This window comes from Chiloscyllium punctatum, chromosome 3 (genome assembly GCF_047496795.1).
Source record: "Chiloscyllium punctatum isolate Juve2018m chromosome 3, sChiPun1.3, whole genome shotgun sequence".
NCBI classification, from domain to species: Eukaryota; Metazoa; Chordata; class Chondrichthyes; order Orectolobiformes; family Hemiscylliidae; genus Chiloscyllium; species Chiloscyllium punctatum.
In genome coordinates, this window is record NC_092741.1 from 117,451,391 (window position 1) to 117,475,597 (window position 24,207).

The following is a 24,207-nucleotide window of genomic DNA, read 5'->3' on the forward strand; positions in this document are numbered from 1 at the left end:
ATCACTGCTCGTTCAATGCAACTGAGCTCAAAATCTTAGAACTTCTTCCCTGACAGCATGATCAAAGCAAAGTTAAAGAATCTCCAAATTCTAGAAACAACTAGGGTTGGGTAAATGAATATTAACCTTTGTAACAATATACTATATCAAAACTCTCCATATGAGCCAATAAGGGCAGAGCTTTAATTGTGAATACCTAACAAAGAAACTGGTAGCAAATTAAGCATATACACAATCAAACTTTCCCATATTCCTCTTTATGAAAGGTTGCTATCCAGCAACAGGAAATGCCTACAGTCTTGAAATAAATTAAGCTCAAGCGCTTGCCTTTCAAAAATGATCAAACTGGCTTATGGCCTGCTTCTGAATGCTAGTTGAAAAAGAAAATCTATGCAGTCAACAGCCCAGTTTTAAGGTCTACTACAACTACCACAGAAAACATTCATGCAAATATAAAATAATGAGGACACTAGAAATCTGAAATAAATGCACATTGCTGAAAACATTTCGTAGGTGTGGCAGCATTTATGGAGAGAAAAATAGAGCAAAATTTTTAGACTGATGAAGTGTTAACTCTGCCTTTCCCTCCAGGTAGTGCCAGAATGTTGAATATTTCTAACATTTTCTGTTATTATTCTCAAAACTTGACTTTTTTAGGAATGTGAACATGAAACAGAAAATGTAATTTATTCTAACAGTTCTTCTCAATGTGAAAAACAGTATACAAGTCTATACGAGTTTACAATATTTATTTCACAAGAACAGGAATCTTCAAATTGAAGAACTTAGATGTGTTTTGTTTACTGAGGTAGATTTTTGTTATGTCTGGAGCGTAGTCATTTAAAAAAGTCACACCTTTCCTGTTTTAAAGCATATTCAAGCATTTTAATTCTTCTAACCAAATCCTTCTTCAGGTTCTCCTGGCCTTTTCTCTCTCCTTGCAAGAATGAGATCTGCGCCTGAAATGATAAAGAGGAGCATCAGCTACCTATATCTATAAGAAAGAGAAAGATTCAGGTTGACAATTTTAGATTTAAAAGCATTTGAAAATATTTGTCTGGCATAGTAGTAATATACCATCTCAAAGATAAAATTGATAGTCACCATACATGATGCAAATGCAGGTCATTAAATTGAATTATTAAAGTCATAATTTAATGCAATAAAAGATTAATCACAATTTTTTTTACCAACTCCATTTGTAATATAAAAAATTTCTTTAAAAGGTGAGCAATGAGGCAAGGACATAACATACCACGTCAAGATTCTGTACCGCTAAAATAAAGAACCATTATCTCTTTATAGTGGAGAAGGAATGCCTTTTAACAGAAAGCAAAATTGCACTGTTGTGTAATTTGTTGACAATACTCATTTTGGCTACACCTTCCTCACCATTCCACATTCTTAAGATGTGAAAGGCTAGAGGGAATTGGTTTTTAAATTTTATTTCAAGCTCCTATTCAAGCACTGAAAATGATATAATTAATCTGAAATTGATATAAAGATTATAGGGTTGTACAAATGGATTGCTGTTGACCTGCAGACATCGACGCATTACTTCAGTGTTATGATAGAATGGAGATGCCACTATAGAGTAATGGGTAGAATCATAGAGGATGGAAACAAACACTTCGATCCAACTCGTCCATCTAGGTTTCCTAAACTGAACTAGTCTTGTTTGCCAGCAGCATTTGGCCCATATCCCTCTAAAACAACCCCATTCATGTACCAGTCCAAATGTCTTTAAAATGTTCATATCCATCTCAACCATATCCTTTGGCAGTTCATTCCATACACACACCACCATGTATATGAAAAAGTTGCCCCTCAGGCCCCTTTCACCTTAAAACAACCCAACTAGCTTTGGACTCTCTATTCTGGGAAAAATACCTTTACTATGCACATGATTTTATAAACCTCTAAGGTCACCCCCTCAACCTCCTTTCTCCAGGGAAAAAAAGTCCCATCCCACCCAGCTCTCCTTGTAACTCAAGCCCTCCAGCATTGGTAACATGCTTTTAAATCATTTTTGCATCAGGGGGACCAGAACTAAATGCAATACTCCAAAAGTGGTCTCACCAATATCTTGTTCGGGTATAACTTGACGCCCCAACTTCGATACTCAATGCTCTGACCATCAAAGGCAAGTGTGCTAAATGCCTTCTTCACCACCCTGTCTGTGAAGCCACTTTCAAGGAACTATTACTCTAACCCTAAGGTCCCTCTATCACTTCTGGGGAGGAGTTTTAAGTCATGCATTGCAGAGCCCTCACTATTTATTTTGCCACTAGTCCTGCCTCCTCCATTCCATTTCTAACTACTGATCCTTCCTTCCAGCTACCAACCAGAATCATTCCTCTCATTAACCAACCTAGTCTTAACCACCACCTGTGTTCACCCATCATGAGTTCACCACTCCGCCCCTCCCCTCCCTCTATCGACAGCTCCTCCTACCTCCACCTCCATTCCTCAGGAAGGGCTTTATCTGAAATGTTGACTTCTCTACCTCCTGATGCTGCCCGACTTGCTGTATTCTTCTAGTCTCCTGCTGGTCTACTTTGGATTCCAGCATCTACAGTTTTTTGTTTCGAATTATATAATTGCAGCAGTTTAAATATTCCTTCTCAAGGAATACTATATCAAATGCAATAGATGGACATACCAATAAGTATCAGCCTGGTTTATTTTTCATGTATAAGACCGAGTAAAGATTAAAACTGCGTCATATAGATGTCAAACTAATTAAAAGATATAATGTACATCTTGGAATAGACAGTTTTTCTTAAAATCCAGAAATTAGTACTTGTTAATTAATGGCTAAGTTTCATATCCAGCCATGATATTACTATTTCACATCAAGTGTCAACAATTTATAATAAGGTTCACTGCTGTCTTTCAGGGTAAGGATTCTGTTACCCACGTTTGGTCTGACCAACACATGATTCCAAAGCCACAGCAATGTGGCTCTCAACTGGCCTCTGAAATGTCATAATAAGGTACACAGTTGTATCAATTGCTATGAAGTCTCAACAAAGAAATGAAATAGGATAGACCACCTGGCATTGACCTAGGCACCAGAAATGATAACTGGAAAAATGGCCCTGTCCACCCAGTACAAGTCCTCCTTGCCAACTTTTGGGGGTTACTGCCAAAATTGGAAGAGCTGTCTCACAGACTAGTCATGTAATTGTTTGTCATAGTCTTACTCATGGAATCATATTTTAGAGACAATGTTTCCAACAATACTGTCACCATCTCTGAATATGTCCTCTCCCACTGGCACAGAGACCCAACAAAGGTGATGGCACTGTGGTATGCAGTCAGGAGGCAGTTGCCCTGGGAGTCCTCAACATGACTGCAGACCCAATGTCGTCTCATGGATTCAGGTTAATCACGGGAGGATCTCCTGTTGATAACCACATACTGTCTTCCCTCAGCTGAGACTCAGTTACCGCTCCATGGTGAACATACTAGGAAGACACACGGAGGATTATAAGGGCACAAAATGTACTCTGGGTGGATGTCTTCATTGTCCACCACCAACAGTGGTTCAGCAGTAGCAGTACTGATTGAACTGGTGGGTCTTAAAGGACATAGCTACAGATGCATCCGCCCATGACAGTATTGGTAAAACTGACCACTGCACAGAACTTGTGGACTCAAAGTCCCATCTTCATGTTGAGAATACCCACCATCGTGTTGCATGGCATCGTCATCATGCTAAAAGGGGCAGACTTGGAATAAATCTAGCAACTCAAGACTGGGCATAATGGAGGCTCTGTGGGACATCAACAATAGCATACACCAACACAATCTGCAAATTTGTGGCCCAGCATATCTGCCGCTCAACCATTACCAACAAGCCACAGGATCAAGACTGGTTCAATGGAGAGTTCAGAAGGGCAAGCAAAGGCTGAGCACTTCAGTTCCAAAAAGTTATATTGAACCATTCACAACAGAAGGGACAGCTGGAAAATGGGAAGCCTTCAAAAAGAAGATAACAAGAGCCCAGGGACAGTACGTTCCTGTTAGGGTGAAGGGAATGCTGGATGACGAGAGAAATTGAGGCTTTTGTCAAGAATAAGGAGAAAGCATGTGTCAGGTACAGACAACAGAGATCAAGTGAATCCTTCCAAGAGCATACAGGCAGTAGGAGTATACTTAAGAGGGAATTGAGGGCAGCAAAAAGGGGACAAGAGATAGCTTGGGTGAACATGGTTAAGGAGAATCCGTAGGGATTCTACAAATACATTCAGGTCAAAAGGGTAATGAGGGAGAGAATAGGGCCCCTTAAAGATCAGCAAGGCTCTCTATGTGTGGAACCGCAGGAGATAGGGGAGATACTAAACAAGTATTTTTCATCAGTGTTTACTGTGGAGAAAGACATGGAACACAGAAAACTTGGGGAAATAAATAGTGACATCCTGAAAAATGCCCATATTACAGAGGTGGTGGTGCTGGATGCCTTAAAACGCATAGAAGTAGATAAATCCCTGGGATCTAATCAGGCGGACCCTAGAACTCTGTGGGAAGCTAGGCAAGTGATTGCTGGGCCCCTTGCTGAGATATTTGTATCATGGATAGCCACAGGTAAAGTGCCAGAAGATCGGAGGTTGGCTAATGTGATACCACTATTGAAGAAAGATGGTAAGAAAAAGCCAGGGAACTATAGATTGGTGAACCTGACATTGGTAGTGGTTAAGTTGTTGGAGGGAATCCTGAGGGACAGGATTTAAATGTATTTGGAAAGTTAAGGATCGATTAGGGATAGTCAACATGGTTTTGTGCATTGAAAATCGTGTCTCACGAATTTGATTGAGTCTTTTGAAGAAGTAATGAAGAGGAGTGGTGAGGGTACAGCAGTGGATGTGTTCAAATGGACTTCAGTAAGGCATTCGACAAGGTTACTCCTGGTAGCCTGCTTAGCAAAGGTGGATCACATGGAATACAGGACGAGCTAGCCATTTGGATACAGCACTGGCTTGAAGGAAGGAGACAGAGAATGGTGGTGGTAGAGGGTTGCTTTTCAGACCAGAGGCCTGTGACCAGTGGTGTGCCACAGGATTGGTGCTGAGTCCACTGCTTTTCGTCGTTCATATAAATGATTTGGGTGTAAACATAGGAGGTATGGTTAGTAAATTTGCAGATGACCACACAATTGGAGTGTAGTGGACAGCGAAGGAGATTACAACGGAGTACAACAGAATCATGATCAGATGGGCCAATGAGTGGTAGATGGAGTTCAACTTACATAAATGTGTGGTGCTGCATTTGGAAAGGCTAATCAAATCAGGGCTTATACACTTAATGATAAGGTCCTGGGAAGTGTTGCTGAACAAAGAGACCTTGGAGTGCAAGTTCCCTGGGCAGACTGTTAAAGTCATTTGGCAGAATGCCTCATCGCCAGAACTTTCCAACAAGCACCAAGACATGCTTGGCTGGTGGTGAGAAGGGCTCTGCTGGTGAGATCCTTTATGCACACCCTGACTCTCTGCTGCACCGCACGCTGCCCTCAAAGTGGCTGCGGTAGGTCGAGACCGTCACATACCTCCTTCTGGAATGTGCCTATACAAAGGAAGTCTGGAGAGGAATGCAGTGGTGTTTGTCGAGGTTCGTCCCAAGCAGTGCTGTGATGCGGGACTCCGTGCTCTACAGCTTGCTGCCCGGGACGCACACCGAGACGAACATCAACTGTGCCTGGAGGATCATCAACTTGGTGAAGGACGCTCTCTGGGCGGTCCGAAACCTGTTGATCTTCCAGCTGAAGGAGTTGACTCCGACTGACCCCAGGACTATGTGTTGAGGGACATGCTGAAGCTTGGGGCAGCTGCTGCCAAGGCGTGGTGGGGAAAGAGCACTGTGTAACGTATGCCTGCCTAAGCACAGGGGGCCAACGCAGTAAGGAGGCTCTGCTGACCCCCAGCTAAATATGTGGATAGTAATTGTACAAACCTGTATATATGAATGATTAATGTGTCCCTGTATGCAAAGAAATGGAATGTTCACGCATGTATGGCATGACCAATTGTACAGATCATCAAAATATTTTATGAATAAAGTATATTTTTGAAATTAAAAAAAAATCTTGGAGTGCAAATTCATAGTTCCTTCACACGTAGACAGGATAGTGAAGACAATATGCTTCCCTTTATTGGTCAGTGCACTGAGTATAGGAGCTTGGAGTTCACATTGTGGCTGTACAGGACATTGGTTAGGCCACTTTTTGAATTCAGCATCCAATTCTGGTCTCCCTGCTATTGGGAGGATGTTGCGAAACTTGAAAGGGTTCAGAAAAGATTTATAAGGATATGGCCAGGGTTGGACGGTTTGAGCTATGGGGAGGTGCTGAATAGCCGGGAACTATTCTCCCCAGAGCGCTGGAGGCAGAAAGGTGACCTTAGAGGTTTATCAAACTAAGAGGGGTATGGATATGATAAATAGACAAGGTCTTTTCCCCAGAGTGGGGGAGTTCAAAACTAGAGGGCATAGGTTTAAGGTGAGTTGGGAAAGATTTAAAAGGGGCAACATTTTCACGCAGAGGGTAGTGCGTGTATGGAATGAGCTGACAGAGGAAGTGATGCATTTAAAAGACATGTGAATAGGATGAGTTTAGAGGGATATGGGCCAAATGCTGGCAAACAGGACTAGATTTATTTAGCATATCTGGTCGACAAGTACAAGTTGGACCAAAGGGTCTGTTTCTGTGCTGTACACTCTATGACTCTAATTGTCAAAAGTACCAGGTGGATAATCCATCTTTCCCTTGCCAGTAGTCCACAGTATCACAGCGTGAGGCATCACATACTCCAAATGCTGTATGTCCTCACAACATTGCTGCAAGAGTACTGAAGACCTATTCTCCAGAATTTGCCCCTTCACTAGCCAAACAGTTGCAGTATAGCCACAACATCTACCTGACAATATGGAAAACAACCCAACTATATCATGCACACAAAAGTTTGGACAAACCCAACCCAGGCAATTACTGCCCCATCAGTGTACTCTCGATCATCAGTGAAATGATGGAAGGAATCATCACTAATACTGCCAAGCAGCCCCTGCTCAACAATAACCTACTCAGTGATGCCCAGTTTGGGTTCCAAAAGGGCCCCACAGCTCCTGACCTTATTACAGCCATGGACCAAACAGCTGATTCCCAGAGGTGAGGCAAGTATGACAACCCTTGATGTCAAGGCCACATTCAACTGAGTATGACATCTAGAAGCCCCGGAAAATACTGCAAACATTGGGAATCGGGGCAAATTCTCCACTGCTAAGTTATACCTGGTATATAAGACGATGATCTTGGTTGTCAGAGATCAGTCATCTCAGGAGAAGGAGAAAGCTGCAGGAGGTTCTCAGGGGAGTATCCAAGGCCCAACCATTTTCAGTTGCTTCAACAATGACCTACCCTCCATTAAGTCAGAACTGGGGATGTTTGCTGTCAGTTGTACAATGTTCAGCACCATTTGTGACTCAAAGCACTCATGTTAAAGTGCAATAAGACCTGAACAACTTGGCTGAAAAGTGGCAAGTAACATTCACACCACACAAATGTCAGGTAATAACAATTTCTGGTAAGTGACAAACTAACCACTGCACTTAACATTAGTGGCATTTCTGTTGTGAAGTTTAGTATTTGTGGATTGGAAGACAGGATGTTACAAGTCGAGTTCCGCAGGGATCAGTTCTGGGTCCTCTGCTGTTTGTAATTTTTATTAATGACTTGGAAGAGGGAGTCGAAGGGTGGGTCAGTAAATTTGCAGATGATACGAAGATTGGTGGAGTTGTGGAAAGTGAGGAGGGCTGTTGTCGGCTGCAAAGGGACTTAGATATGATACAGAGCTGGGCTGAGGAGCGGCAGATGGAGTTCAACCCTGTCAAGTGTGAGATTGTCCATTTTGGAAGGACAAATAAGAATGCGGAATGCAGGGTTAACGGTAAGGTTCTTAGTAAGGTGGAGGAGCAGAGGGATCTTGGGGTCTATGTTCATAGATCTTTGAAAGTTGCCACTCAGGTGGATAGAGCTTGTAAGGAGGCCTATGGTGTATTAGCATTCGTTAGCAGAGGGATTGAATTCAAGAGTCGTGAAGTGATGTTGCAGCTGTACAGGACCTTAGTACTCCAAATGTGGCCTAACCGAGTGCAGTTCTGGTCGCCTCACTTTAGGAAAGATGTGGAAGCTTTGGAGAGGGTGCAGAGAAGATTTACCAGGATGTTGCCTGGAATGGAGAATAGGTCGTACGAGGATAGGTTGAGAGTGCTCGGCCTTTTCTCATTGGAACGGCGAAAGATGAGGGGTGACTTGATAGAGGTTTATAAGATGATCAGAGGAATAGATAGAGTAGCCAGTCAGAAACTTTTTCCCCAGGTACAACAGAGTGTTACAAGGGGACATAAGTTTAAGGTGAAGGGTGGAAGGTATGGGGGGTGGGGGGGAATGACAGGGGTAGGTTCTTTACCCAGAGAGTGGTGGGGGCATGGAATGCGCTGCCTGTGGGAGTGGCAGAGTCAGAATCATTGGCAATTGGATAGGTACACGGATGGGTGCTTAAGCTAAGACAAATGTTCGGCACAACATCGTGGGCTGAAGGGCCTGTTCTGTGCTATATTGTTCAATGTTCTATGTTCTAATTTGATGTTTTTAAAATGATAAGATGGGAGGGGGTGAAGAAAGAGTTTGTGCTCCCCTTAAAAGATGATTTTTTTTTCCATGCTTAATGAGTTGAAAATGAGTGTCTATGGGCAGCAGCTTGCCAGTTGCAGATGCTTGAATTGCAACATAAGGCTATATTGTCACCAGGCAAAGCAGCATTTTTACCAAGACAACAGGCGTTTAAATTTAGCCAATTAATTTAAACCAGCCACTTGGAGACTAAGGACCAACTAAGTTTAAATCTGATGGTTTTGACAACCTAGAACCAATCTGATTGTAAAGAAATCAATAGGTTAACGGTATAAAAGAAGACAGCATTTGAAAATTGGCAGAGAGCAAACTGCCAACTGAAGAGATTAGGTCTCTCAGAGTAACCATCATCCAAGTGAAGGTACAGCGGCATTCTTAGCCTAACACCATAATTCAGCAGAGACAGGCATTCTTGACACAAGAATTTGAAAGGAGAGCGAAAAAGACAGAAATGTCTGGAAGACATAATCTGGCTGTCAACGTGAGACATTAAATTCTATTGTTTTATTATATAAGGAAGACTTGTATTTATTGAAACAGCAAACCATTAGAATTTTGTTTTATTCGGGAATGATTAGTAGTTAACGGGGAGTTGTTTGGTTTGTTAGTGGTTCTGTTAATATGTTCGCTGTTTGAGTTAGATAAATAAAATGTTAGCTGTGATTATAGAAAGAGTGAATGGATTTCATTCCACATTTTGGCAAATGTCACCAAGGGGAAGAACATGAACAAGGGATGGACATGAAGAAAATAAAAGGTGACAATGTCAGCCTGGAGAAGGAATCCAGTTCTGGGAATGTCCTGACTTCCAGCAAATATAGAAGTGGAACCAAGTGAGAGCACTGTCTTTTAACTGGGCAATAAATACTAAGTGCAGAAAGGAGGAAGATATAATCAAGTGAATGGCTCAGAAATGTTGAAAATGACAAGGAACAATAATAGGCCTTTGTCACAGCGCATGTTTTTTGTAGTTTTAGAGCTATCTTGATGCTATGGAAAAGGTGGTCACCTCATTAAAGGGGTTCAAACAGAAAATTTAGTGGAATCAATGGACAAATGGAAATGATATTTCTTGCAGAGAAGTGTCATATGATTCATTACACAAGAACAAAGAGAGGAAATATGAAATAAAGGACACACAATTTGAATGGAGGGGTGCAGGAACAGAGGGACCTGGGGTATAAATGTATGAATTGTTAAAGGCAACAGGCTAGTTGAGAGTGGATAATAAAGCATTTTAGGATTCTGGGCTTTATAAACAAAGGAATGGAGTATAAAGGCAAGAAAGTTACAAAACATTGATCTGACCTGACCTGACAGGAATATTGCATCCTTTTCTGGACACCACACTTTAATATAAATGTGGAGGCATTGAGGGCAGTCATAAAAGCAAGATTGATATTGTTTAAAAAAAAATCAAATATTCAGTTAACATAACATCAATGTTTCAAGTTTTAAACTTTTACTGTAATAAGTGCAGAACAAAATACATTTTTGGTAACAGTTTTGTACCTTATGCTACAAGAGAGAACATTCTCCCTTTTATATCAAAACATATCACACCTGATACAAAATTTCTCCAGATTGCTTCATCTTCCAAATGGGTTATTGTGCGCCATTGGAAGTGGTAGAATGACTGACCACACTTTCTTTCCAGAGCTTCTTAAATCTGCCACTAATGGCAAAGCTTGTTCTGATGATTATTCTTTTCCTCGGCGATACAAAAACATATCTCCAGGAATCTGTACAGAACTACAGGATGTACCTCATTGACTAGGGACTCTCTTACTCCTGCTGTTGCAGCTTACAAAGTCAGGCTGTCTTTGCTGACCATACATTAGAGTCATAGAGATGTACAGCATGGAAACAGACCCTTCGGTCCAACCCATCCACACCGACAAGATATCCCAACCCAATCTAGTTCCAAGTGCCAGCATCCGGCCCATATCCATCCAAACCCTTCCGATTCATATACCCATCCAAATGCCTCTTAAATGTTGCAATTGTACCAGCCTCCACCACATCCTCTGGCAGCTCTTTCCATACACGTACCCCCCTCTGCGTGAAAAAGTTGCCCCTTAGGTCTCTTTTATACCTTCCCCCTCTCACCCTAAACCCTCTAGTTCTGGACTCCCCGATCCCAGGGAAAAGACTTTGCCTATTTATCCTATCCATGCCCCTCATAATTTTGTAAACCTCTTTAAGGTCACCCCTCAGCCTCCGACACTCCAGGGAAAACAGCCCCAGCCTGTTCAGCCTCTCCCTGTAGCTCAGATCCTCCAACCCTGGCAACATCCTTGTAAATCTTTTCTGAACCCTTTCAAGTTTCACAACATCTTTCCGATAGGAAGGAGACCAGAATTGCACGCAATATCCCAACAGTGGCCTAATCAATGTCCTGTACAGCCACAACATGACCTCCCAACTCCTGTATTCAATACTCTGACCAATAAAGGAAAACATGCCAAACGCCTTCTTCACTATCCTAGTTTACCTCAGATTGCAACAGGATCTGGACCAGATGGGCCAATGGGCTGAGAAGTGGCAGGTGGAGTTTAATTCAGATAAATGCGAAGTGCTGCATTTTGGGAAAGCAAATCTTAGCAGGACTTATGCACTTAATGGTACTTCTATGATATTCACTGATTTGCAAGACAGCCAGTAATCTGATCTCAAAAATGTACTGGGAGCGCCTCCTGTCTTGACATTAGCTGGTAAACTTCATTAATGTTGTTTCCACTTTTCGCTCAACTTTACCAGGCCCTCCTCTTCCCAAACTTCTCTGCTTCAATTTCTGGAGATAGACTATCTACCGATGTCTACTACAAACCCGCAGACTCCCATGGCTTTCTCAACTAGATTTTCTCATACACTTCTTCCTGCAAGGACTCTATTACATTGAGTTTCTCAGTCTCCTTTGTGATGATGCCTTTCACACCAGCACTTCTAACACAATTTTTTTCCAAAATTGAGGATTCCATGCAGCACAGTTGAAAGGGCTCTCACCCAATCATTTTGTAGAATTTTCAACAAACCACGTCCCAAATTCTCTCTCCCCCAAGGTTTACGTGGGGTCCAGTTCCACAGACAATGGAAACTTGCTCAGTCCCTCTCCCACAAAACCAATATGGTCCTATTTGAGATCTGTAAAGCATCAGGAAACTGCTCAGGTGGGTATCACTACAGTGTCTCAATTGGGAAACCTGGCACTTTCCAGCTGTGTGGCTCAGCACCACATGGAATAATGTTAATTAACCCAAGGAAGCAATGGGGGGGAAATACTCTCTTGGTCTGACAATAGAGAAGGTTTCACTAGCACAGATGTCAGCAGGTCCAACGTTACTGCACAACAGTAAAGCAGCCTGCATGCTCTAAAAGCTTGTGTTTTCATACAAAAAAAACAATCGAGTCCCAAAGGATTTTAAACTTTCATTCAATGGGCTGATATACTGAACTTATGTGGGCACCCATGTGAACAGTATGCAGTTATGTAACTCACAGTACTTAAAATTGCAGCTCCAGAAATGAAAATAAGCTTTTCTTCACTGCTTTCCTTTTTAACTTATTACACAGGATTTTAATCTTTCATGCTCTTCTCTTCTTCCTACTCCACCGCCTTTGCAACCTTTGTTTCTTTACTACATCCATTAGAGTCAGTTCTGCTGTAATGTGGTAGTTCCATTCTTGTGCAATCCCATGTTATAAGAAAATTGAGTAATAGCAACACCATTTAAACTAATGGGGCTGGAACTGCATTATAGTTAATACACACTTTAAAACTTTGCGCTTTAGAAAGTGTCCCCAGATTGTCAGCTGCATTACAGTGAATTCGTGTTAACAAAACATACATTATAGCAGAACGAAGTGTACCACTCTCTCAGGTGTTGCAGTGGAATCTTTTGTGGTTTAATATCCCCGGTCTCCAAACAATCACAGAACTTCCGGTTTGTTCTTCTGACGCTCTCCTTTCCACTGGATTAAAAACTTTTACATTTCTTTTTCAGTTCTGATGTAAATCAAACTAAAATGTTAACTCCATTTCTTTTCCTTGATGGAGATTGATCTGTGGATTGTTTTCAGCATTTCAAAACGCGGATTCCTATTCTCTCTTCCCCATGGCAATGTTAAACACATCAATCTTTTATCTGGACAGATATGTGAATTAACTGCCCCCGATCCTAATTACTTTTCATCTCAGAAGAAAAGGGACAAATTACACCTTAGCTGTTTTCAACTTAATATCATATGTGTCTTTCTGGGACTTCAAAAATTTATAGTCTACTCATTGCAAACTTCACTTTCATAAAATCTACTTTGAGTATTAAAGATTCCAAGACCGATGAGGCTCAATTACTGACACTGGAACCACAAGTCCAGGGGAATTAAAGCGAAAGAGAGTACTGCAGATGCTGGAAATCAAAGTAAAGAGTGTGGTGCTGGAAAAACACAGTAGGTCAGGCAGCATCAGAGAAGCAGAAAAACTGAAGTTTTGGGCAAAGGCCCTTCCTAAGGAATTAAGGGCCGACTGGCTTCTGTAAGATGTTGTGTAATGAGATACCGTTTTATAGGCTATCTTTATTAACTCACTCACCAGCTCACTACATTCATTAATACTGGGTTCCCATTTATTCATTTATAACCCTTTACTAACCAATTATTTACTATAACACAGTTTTATCGAACCATTCATAAAACCACAGTTCAACAGTATCCAAACTTTTACAAAAACCCTTTCAAACCGATTACTGCATTTCTACACCTTATCAGCATACAGAATAATACTTTTCACATTGTGTCTCCACAAAATATCATAATATTAATCATGCTTACCAACCATCTCCTAGACCTGAATAAATTAAGTACCTGTTAAATACCTTTTAACTAGGCCATTATCCCACTAAGAAACTAAGTGACGGCAGATATTCCTAGAAGCCTCTAGAAATCTTGGAAAAGATTCCCAAACCATGATCTATAAAGGATCAAAGATCATGTTATTCCAGGACTTTTCCCCAGCTCTGGTCCGAAAGAGGAAGGCATTCGATGAGGCGAAGAAGCGTTTAAGGGACTTAAATATTCAATACTCCTTACGCTACCCAGCGACGCTACGCTTTAACAATGAAGGATCCGTGTATAACTTCGGATCGTCGGAAAAGGCTAAGGAATTTTTGGACTCTCTTAGATAAATTGTAAGAGACAATGGATGTTGGTTTGCCTCCCCCCCCCCCCCCCCCCCACTCCGGTTTATATCCGCCCCCTTTTCTTTTTTTACCTTACTGTTTAATATTATCTTGGGGGGGTGGGGAGAGGGATTTATTTATTTGTTCTCTATTTAACAGTTTTCTCCCCCACCCCTTGTTTTTTTTTTATTATTCTTATATATAAATATATATATATAGGCCGGGGGGTCTAGTTAATGTTGGTGGGGGGAGGTGGTTACCTTATTCTATTTTACCTCTGTCTCTAGGAGCGGGGTTGTTTTCCCTTGCTATTTTGTATTATTATATCTAATTATTACTTGTTGAGGTTGTAACTTTATAGTTATATATGTTTATGCATGGTATTAACATTACCAAATATATCCAGGTGTTGGTGTGCGTGGAGGTAGGGTGCTCACGTTTAACTCTAGCTCTGTAGTATATTTGAATTTTCCTCATCCTACTGAGGAGCGCCTGGGTCAAGGGTGGGGCATTGGTTGGGAGAGGATACGATGGACCTTTGGAAAGGAAGTGATACCCCTTGGGAACAAGGGGGAAAATCTCCATTTAAATACGTTTTTTTTATTATTTAGAAATAGTTTTTTGTTATACTGTTGTGAGTGTATTAGAGAGCCTTTATTTTTGTGAATTTTATATGCTCTATGCTCGGGATGTTCTAGATAGGGTCTCCCCTCCCAAGGGATCTCGGATTTGCCCGGATGATTATGGTTGATCAGTCAGTTAAGTGGTGCACCTGAAATGTCAAGGGGCGTAATTCGCCAGTCAAAAGGAAAAAAATATTATCAAATCTCAAGAAAGAAAGGGTTCATATAGCTCTCCTACAGGAGACACACTTGTTGGATAAAGAACACTTGAAATTACGACAGGGTGGATTTGATCAGGCCTTTTTTTTCTTCTTTTAGCTCAAAAAGCAGGGGAGTTGTTATTCTTGTTCGGAAGAATTTTCCTCTCAAAATCCTAAATCAGATAAAAGACGAAGCTGGACGATATATTCTGATTAAAGCCCTCATAAATGGAGGGGAATATGGGATTTTAAATTTGCATTGCCCCCCGGCACATCCTTTTAAGTTTATAACGGAAGCCTTCTCAAAATTGATGGCTCTCGGTGCCAGTCATACAATTATAGGGGGACACTTTAATTGTATTATGGATCCGGAAATAGATAGGATTCCCAAGAGTACTGCAGGAGTATCTCCCAGATCTAGACAATTGGTGGATTTGAACAAAGAATTAGAATTAGAAGATGTATGGAGATGTCTTCATCCACAGGGCAGAGAGTTTTATTTTTACTCCAACTCACATAAATGTCCTACCAGAATTGATAATTTTCTTGCCCCCTCGATTTTTTAAAATTCCATATCATCCTCTAAAATAGGCAGTATAGCAATTTCCGATCACGCTGCTGTATATATGGAAACTAAGGCGAGGAACAATGGGACATCCCTTCGGCATTGGCGTATGGACCCCTTCCTAATGAAAAGCAGTAAATTTGTAAAGTACTTCTCTCAAGAATTTAAAACTTTCTTAGAAATTAATTTCGGTACTGCTAGCAACCCATCAATGATGTGGGAGACCATCAAAGCTTACGCGCGAGGTTTGATCATCTCATACTCAGCGACCCAGAAAAAATTAAAGGGAGAACAACAGCGTCTGCTGGAAGCTCGCTTAAAAGCAGCTGAAACAGCATACGCTGATAGACCTTCTATTATCAAATTGCAAAGGATTACGGCCCTTAGGACAGTTCTAAACACTTCGCTTAACCAAACGGCTAAGAGGGAAATATTATTTGCAAAACAAAGGTTATATGAATTTGGCAACAAACCAGTAGATACTTAGCATTTCTTGCAAAGTAACTATCATGTCTATCGAGGAAAGTACAGGTATTTTGACTCATGATCATAAAAGGATAACGCAATCTTTAGAGAATTTTATTCTGATTTATATAAATCGCAGGATTGTGAAGACAGGACTAGGAGGATGCAATCATTTTTTTTAAAAGTTTGACCTTTCCGGGCCTAACTCTCAGAAAGGGAGTTAAATGCTCCTCTAACAGTCCAAGAAATACTTGACGCAATCAGGCAACTTCAGAGCAGTAAGGCACCTGGCCCAGATGGCTTTCAAGCTGAATTCTATAAAGAATTTACAGAAATATTGGCTGGTCCACTTATGGACATGTATAACTATGCATATAGTCAGCGCTGTCTCCCACCTTCATTGAAAGTGGCAAATCTCTTATCCTTAAAAAAAGGAAAGGACCCAGAAGATTGCGCATCATACAGACCAATATCCTTGCTAAATGTAGATTTTAAAATCCTTTCTAAAACGTTAGCATTGAGATTAGAAAGGGTATTGCCACATATCATAAAGGAGGATCAGACTGTGTTTCTTAAGGGCCATAGATCATCCAATAATATTAGAAGGGTTTTGAATATGATTCAAGCCTGCCATCAGGGAAAGATACCAGGAGTAGTAGTCTCATTAGATGCAGTAAAAGGCATTCGATAGGGTTGAATGGTCATATTTGTTTTACACATTGGAAAGATGTTTACCAAATGGGTCTCAACATTGTATAGTGATCCCAAAGCAGTTGTGGTTACCAATGGATTAGGTTCAGATAGCTTCAGTGTGGGTAGGGGCTGCCGTCAGGGATGCCCTCTCTCGCCATTGTTGTTTACGCTAATAATTGAACCACTAGCAGAAGCTATACGAGCTGATCCTAATATAATGGCCCCGAGGATTGGTACAGGTAAACATAAAATTACCCTGTATGCAGATGATGTTCTTCTATTTCTCAGTAATCCTCTGATGTCCGTGCCTCGCTTAATCCAAGTTATTAATACATTTAGTGCATTCGCAGGCTATAAAATGAATTTCTCAAAATCGGAGGCTATGCCAATGGGTGGCCTTGCTATGATACCCCACTTAGTGGATGAATCCCACTTTCCCTTTCGGCGGATTCTGGAGGGTTTCTTATATTTAGGCATTTTTATTACCCCAGTATTTGGTCAGTTATACAAGGCTAACTTTGTGCATTTACTGGAAAGGATAAGGCAGGACCTTCAGTGATGGGGAGACCTTCCAATTTCCTGGCTGGGTAGAATAGCACTAATTAAAATGAATGTCTTGCCCCGTCTCCTATATCCTATGAGAATGCTTCCGGTGATGCTGTAGAGGCTGGCACTACGTACATTATATGGCTGGTTGGGTTCCTTTATCTGGAATCATAGACGGCCCCTCATTAAGCTGAAGAAGCTACAGCTTCCACAGGCAAGGGGAGGATTGGACTTAACTGATATTTCCTAAAATCTGGGAAGTTCCCTACTAAGTTACATAGCTGATTGATTGCGGGTCAGACAAGACCCAATCTGGCTGGACATCGAGGCTTCTCAAGTAAAACGCCCACTTATTAACCTTTCATTTTCAGACAAGAGGAAAATCATTACAGATCACTGTAAAAACCCTATAATACTAAACACAATTAAAGCTTGGAATATAATGCGGCAAAATGAGGGCAACTCACATAAAATATCCCCCTATGCTCCGATAGTGGGAGCATGGGGATTTCAACCGGGGTTTACAGATACCACTTTTAAACTCTGGAGATCCAGGGGTATCTCATGTTTAGGGGTCCTGATGTCTTTTGAACAGCTACATCAGAAATTCGGATTACCTAATGGAGACCTCTTTCGATACTTCCAAGTTCGAGATTATATACAGAAGACAACTACATTATTAAATAGTCTTTATAAATCAGATAGAGAATGTAGAGTGCTACGACCAATGGGGCTATCTTCCGTCAGTACTATTTATCATTTACTACAAGATGAAGTATCGGGAGATATGGACAATCTGCTTAAAACATGGGATCACAATTTGGGACTAGAAATCTTTATAGAAACGTGGAATGACATTTGGGAAAACGCCATAAGAATCACCATCTGCAACAGAACTCAGGCTATCCAGCTGAAGATACTTCATAGGGCCCATATAGCACTGGATCGATTGGCAAAATTTAAGGCAGGAGCATCTCCAATGTGTCCCAAATGTAAAATAGAGGTGGGCACTCTTGTACATTGCCTATGGACCTGTCATAAGATCCGCAGATACTGGACTAAAGTAGGAAGTACCCTGACAGAAATTTTAGGAATGGAAATTAAAGTGGACCCTGTATCTCTCCTTTTGGGCTTTTCGAACTTACCCTCCCTGGATATGCACAGGAAGAGATTATTTTCTGTTCTCTCTTTCTGTGCAAGGAAAAATATTTTGGTGAACTGGGTGGCTGAGGGCCCCCCTGGACTTTCAAATTGGCACAGATTAATTATGGAATGTATTCCCCTTGACTTCCTTACAAATATGGTGCACCGAAAGACCGAATTATTTCATAAAATATGGCAGCCCTTCTTGAATTCTATAAATAGAGTTATTTCGGCTATCCTAACAAGGGCTTTTATTTAATTGAGATTGCGAACCTGGCTGGTCTGGGGCCCCTTAGGAGAGGAATCCCGCATGAATACAGGTTTTGTTACATTTGATGTTAACACATTCCGAGCATGTATCTCACTGCCCAATTTCTGTATTATCCGTTGGTTTTTTTTCCTTTCTCTTATTTGAATAATGTAAGAGACTTAATTATACACTCTGGTTAGTTGTAGGTTAGATTAGTTAGTTAGTTTTGTTTATTTTCTCTCTCGGTAGTTTTCTTTTGATAAATTTTGGTTATTTATTTAAGATTTAATTGTATATCAATGTTTGTACTTGAGTTTTGTTTATTTTTGTAAACTTGTAAAAATGTTAAATTTCCAATAAAAATATCTATAAAAAAAGGAAACTAACTGACAAAACAGTGCTTGCATGAAATAGCAGGGAAGGAAGAAACTCACCATACAGCTGCAGTAATCAGTTTAATATCCTTTATTCTTTTATTACAATTTCTAACTTATTTAGAGCATATAGGCCTAGTATTTTTACTAACATTTGCTAAATTAAAAGACAAAAAGGCTAACACCTCTTAATTATGCAAGCAAACCAGACAAACATACCATCAGAAGTAGCAGACAGCATTTAGTGCATTTTAACCCATCTCCTCTCTGGTAGGACAGAAGCCCTTCAAACATTTGTGTACTATAGAAGAAATGTAACATTACACAGAGGAACCTTAATTATTTGAAAGAGATGGGCGAGTACTATTACATTCGGATAATTGATTCAATGCCTGTCCTTGGGGGCTTGGAGTTTTCTGAAGTTTCCTTTTTTCTCGCTCTGCCTGCCTTGCTCCTTCTCTCTGTCTTAGGGTTTGTTTCTGAGCAGACACACACTTGTGTGTAAGGGAGCTGCGGCATTGCTGAAGCCTCCTAACACCTCCACCCCACCCCCCAATTCAGTTCAATGGGATTGAGGGAGGGAGGGAGTGAGGGAGGGAGGGAGGGAGGGAGGGAGGGAGGGACAGAGAGACAGACAGACAGAGACAGACAGGAGTCACTGCCTGGACACCCATCGATCTCCAGGACTGTTCTCAGCAGCATTTCAGTAAGATGAGTTCATTTTTAGTCATTGTAAATAAAAGACGCGATCAGTGTTGGAAACACCTTTGATGTAATGTTTCTATCTGGACCTTGAGCCTCTAAATACCAACACAGTCAATTCCCCACCAGTTGAAAAATATTCCATTTTTCTATTTATCCTGCGAGTAACTTCACACTTCTTTCTATTATATTCCACCTAACACTTTCTTGCCTACTTAATCTGTACAATTTGTTTTACTGCATCTACCTCACACCTTGCTTTCGCACCTAACTTTGTAGTTGTTAGCAAATGTGGATATGATAGATATCTTCTAATCACTGTGTTCAGACATGCTATTACATACTTCTAGAGCACGTGGAAATTCAATTCAGGGCTCCTGATTCAGAGGAGGGGGCGTTATTAATATACCACAGGAGCCCCAATATGTATATTTATTTCCCTCATCAAAGTTGTTTAGATAAACTACAGCTAACTGAGGTCTCAGCAATGATCTGTGCTGCATCAGTGGTAAGAGATTGCAAGCTTGAAAATAAGTGCTTTCTGTTCAGTAACCAATTTTTAATTCATGCTAATGCCATGAATCAAATGAAATAATTTCTTATATTTCTTACCAAATAATGTTCAAGAATTCAAATACCTTACCGCCTTAGCTACCCTGATAGCTATAATCTCAAAAAATTGAACATTTGCAAAACATGATTTCTCTCCCTCGAATTTATGCTGACCTTTCCCAGTGACAATTATTTTCTAACTCCCTTGTAATGATCATGTGCCACCCCCTCAAAATAAAGCAGACTCTAGTACTTTACCTAGTACTGATGCCAAATTAAATAGTCTTTAATTCCACATTCTCCATTTCTCCTTTCTTGAATACAGACCATTCTGTCATGAGTCACAAAGAGTTAGTATGCAGATACAGAATATTATCAAGGCCTATGGGAAGCTATCCTTAATTACAAAGGGAGCTAAACACAAAGGTAAGAATATTATGCTTGAGTGAAGTAGGGCATCGGTGAAACCACACTTCAAATACTGGATGCAACTTCGATTTCCTTCAAGGAATTAAATAAATGTATTGGAGCAGTTGAGAGGAGATTTACTAGACTGATACCTGGAATGAATGGGTTAGGCTATAAAGACATAAGAGCAAAAGTAGGCCATTCAATGAGATCAAAGCAGAGATGATGGTCTTCAACGCTATTTGCCTGTCTTTTCTGTGTAACCTTGAATTCCTTGACTGAAGGGCTCTTGCCCGAAACGTCGATTTTACTGCTCCTCGGATGTTGCCTGAACTACTATGCTCTTCCAGCACCACTAATCCAGAATCTGGTTTCCAGCATCTGCAGTCATTGTTTTTACCTAATTAAAAATCTGTCTACCTCAACCTTGAAATATACTTCATGATCTAACCATAACAGCCCTCCGAGGTAAAGAATTCCAGAGATTCACTACACAAAAAATTCCTCACTGTTTCTTAAACGTGCAACCTCTTGATCTGAGAGCATATCTTCTGGTCCTAGATGCGCTCACAGCAGAAAATAATCCCACCACATCTACTGTCAAATTCTCTCAGAATCTTGTATGTTCAATAACGTCATCTCTTATTTTTCTACATTCTAATGAGTATAGGCCCAACCTATTCAACATCTGCTCATTAGACAGTCCTTTCATTCCCAGCATTAGCCTAGTGAACCTTCTCCCACCTGCCTCTAATATCTTTCCTTAGATAAGGGAACTAAAACAGTCCACGGTATTCTAGCTGTAGACTGTCGAGTGCCTTCTGTATTTTTAGCAAAACCTCCCTATTTTAATACCCCATTCACTTTGAAATAAAGACCGACATTTTATTTGCCTTCCCTAGTATTTGTTGAACTTGGAAGCTAGCATTTTGAGATTCATGGACAAGGATTCTCAAACCCCTCTGTTCTGCAGTCTCTCTCCACATTGTGTGTCAAGTGGCCAACTTATCTTGTGTCTGTGTGCCTAGTGTCACCGTGCCATCACCCACTTCAGAATACAGGGAGAGCTAGCCATTTGGATACAGAACTGGCTCAAAGATAGAAGACAGAGGGTGGTGATGGAAGGTTGTTTTTCAGACTGGAGGCCTGTGGCCAGTGGAGTGCCACAAGGATCGGTGCTGGGTGTGCTACTTTTCGTCACTTTATATAAATGATTTGGACATGAATATATGAAGTATAGTTAGTAACTTTGCAGATGACACAAAAATTGGAGGTGTAGTGGACAGTGAAGAAGGTTACCTCAGATTACAACTGGATCTTGATCAGATGGGCCAATGGGCTGAGTGGTGGCAGATAGAATTTAATTTAAATAAATGTGAGGTGCTGCATTTTGGAAAAGCAAATCAGAGCAGGACTTATACACTTAATGGTAAGGTCCTAGGGAATGTTGCTGAACAATGTGGAGAGAGACAGCAGAGCAAACACAGATACTGCCTGGGGCCACCAGAATGCCAACACAATGCACTCACAACCTAGTTGATTAGTTTAAGGCAGATGGGGGAAGAGAGAATACGCATGAGTAGCGTATACTGCTCGCCAAAGTGTCTGGGTCCAGGCAACACCTTTGATAGAAATGCTAAAAGAGAGGTGAGGTTGTTAGCAGACTTTCAGGGAGCTAGGTTGGAAGCTCAGAGCTAGAACGAACAGAGTTGTTGTCTCTGGTTTGTTACCCGTGCCACGTGATAGAGAGTCGAGGAATAGGGAGAGAGAAGAGTTAAATGCGTGGCTACAGGGATGGTGCAGGAGGGAGGGATTCCAGTTTCTGGACAACTGGGGTTCTTTCTGGGAAAGGTGGGACCTCTATAAACAGGATGGTCTACATCTGAACCTGAGGGGCACCAGTATCCTTGGGGGGAGGTTTGCTAGTGCTCTTTGGGAGGGTTTAAACTAACTCTGCAGGGGCATGGGAACCTGGACTGTAGCTTTAGGGTACAGTGTAGGGAGGTTAGGAACATGGCATCGATCTCGAAGGAGGGTGCCTGTAAACAGGAAGGTGGCTTGAAGTGTGTATACTTCAATGCCATAAGTATAAGAAATAAGGTAGGTGAGCTTGCAGCATGGGTTGGTACCTGGGACTTCAATGTTGTGGCCATTACAGAGACGTGGGTAGAACAGGGACAGGAATGGCTGTTGCAGGTTCCAGGGTTTAAATGTTTTAGTAGGGTCAGAGATGGGGGTAAAAGATGGGGAGGTGTGGCATTGCTTGTCAAGGATAGTGTTACAGCAGTAGAAAGGGCGATGGAGGAAGACTTGCCATCTGAGGTAGTTTGGGCGGAGGTTAAAAATAGGAAAGGTGAGGTCACCCTGTTAGGAGTTTTCTACAGGCCTCCTAATAGTCAGAGAGAAGTAGAGGAAAGTATTGCGAGGACGATTCAGGAGAAGAGTGAAAGTAGCAGGGTGGTTGTTATGGGGGACTTTAACTTCCCAGATATTGACTGGGAAAGCTATAGCTAGAGTTCGTTAGATGGTCGGTGTTTGGACAATGTGTGCAGGAGGGTTTTCTGACACAATATGTAGACAGGCCAACAAGAGGTGAGGCTATACTGGATTTGGTTCTAGGTAATGAACCAGGCCAGGTGTTAGACTTGGAGGTAGGTGAGCACTTCGGGGACAGTGACCACAACTCGGTGACTTTTACTCTAGTGATAGAGAGGGATAAGTGTGCACTGCAGAGCAACAGCAACAGTTATAGCTGGGGGGGGGGGGGGGGGGGGGGGGGGGCAGGGAAATTATGATGCGGTGAGGCATGACTTAGGATGCGTGGATTGGAAAAATAGGTTTCAAGGGAAGAACACAAATGATATGTGGAGATTGTTCAAGGAACAGCTAATGGGTGTCCTTGATAAGTATGTACCAGTCAGACAGGGAGTAAAGGGTCTTGTGAGGGAGCCGTGGTTTAATAAAGAATTGGAATCCCTTGTGAAAGGGAAGAGGGCGGCCTATGTAAAGAGGAGGTGAGAAGGTTCAGTTGGGGCGATTGAGCGTTATAAGGTAGCCAGGAAGGATCTAAAGAGAGAGCTAAGAGCAGCGAGAAGGGGACATGAAAAGTCCTTAGTTGGTAGGATTAGGGAAAACCCAAAGGCTTTCTATGGGTATGTCAGGAATAAAAGGATGACTAGGGTTGGTATCGGTCCAGTCAAGGATAGTAGTGGGAAGTTGTGCGTGGAGGCGGAGGAGATTGGTGAGATACTAAATCAATATTTTTCATCAGTAATCACTCAGGAACAGGACACTGTTGCTGATGTGAATATTGAGTCACAAGTGATTAGAATGGATGGCCTTGAGGTACGTAGGGAAGAGGTCTGGGGAATACTGGAAAGGATGAAAATAGATAAGTCCCCTGGGCCTGATGGCATTTATCCTAGGATCCTCTGGGAAGCTAGGGAGGAGATAGCGGAGCCATTGGCCTTGATTTTTATGTCGTCGTTGTCTACGGGAATAGTGCCAGAAGACTGGAGGATAGCGAATGTGGTCCCCTTGTTCAAGAAGGGGAGCAGGGATAGCCCGAGTAACTATAGGCCAGTGAGTCTCACTTCTGTTGTGGGCAAAGTCTTAGAGAGAATTGTAAGGGATAGGATTTATGAACAGCTGGATAGGAATAATGTGATCAAGGATAGTCAGCATGGTTTTGAGAAGGGCAGGGCATGCCTCACAAACCTTACTGAATTCTTTGAGAAGGTGACCAAGGAAGTGGACGAGGGTAAAGCAGTAGATGTGGTGTATATGGATTTTAGCAAGGCGTTCGATAAGGTACCCCATGGCA

The 24,207-nt window shown here is 41.5% G+C and overlaps 1 protein-coding gene across 2 annotated transcripts in view; it reads right to left on the reverse strand.

Annotated features, from left to right (window-relative positions):
• Positions 1–24,207, reverse strand: part of strn (striatin, calmodulin binding protein) — a 145,512-nt gene that overhangs the window by 84,794 nt on the left and 36,511 nt on the right. For both annotated transcript variants that reach the window (XM_072559133.1, XM_072559128.1), the window contains exon 2: positions 856–959. In XM_072559133.1, the coding sequence (XP_072415234.1) occupies positions 856–959 (104 nt within the window). The remainder of the gene's footprint in view (positions 1–855; positions 960–24,207) is intronic.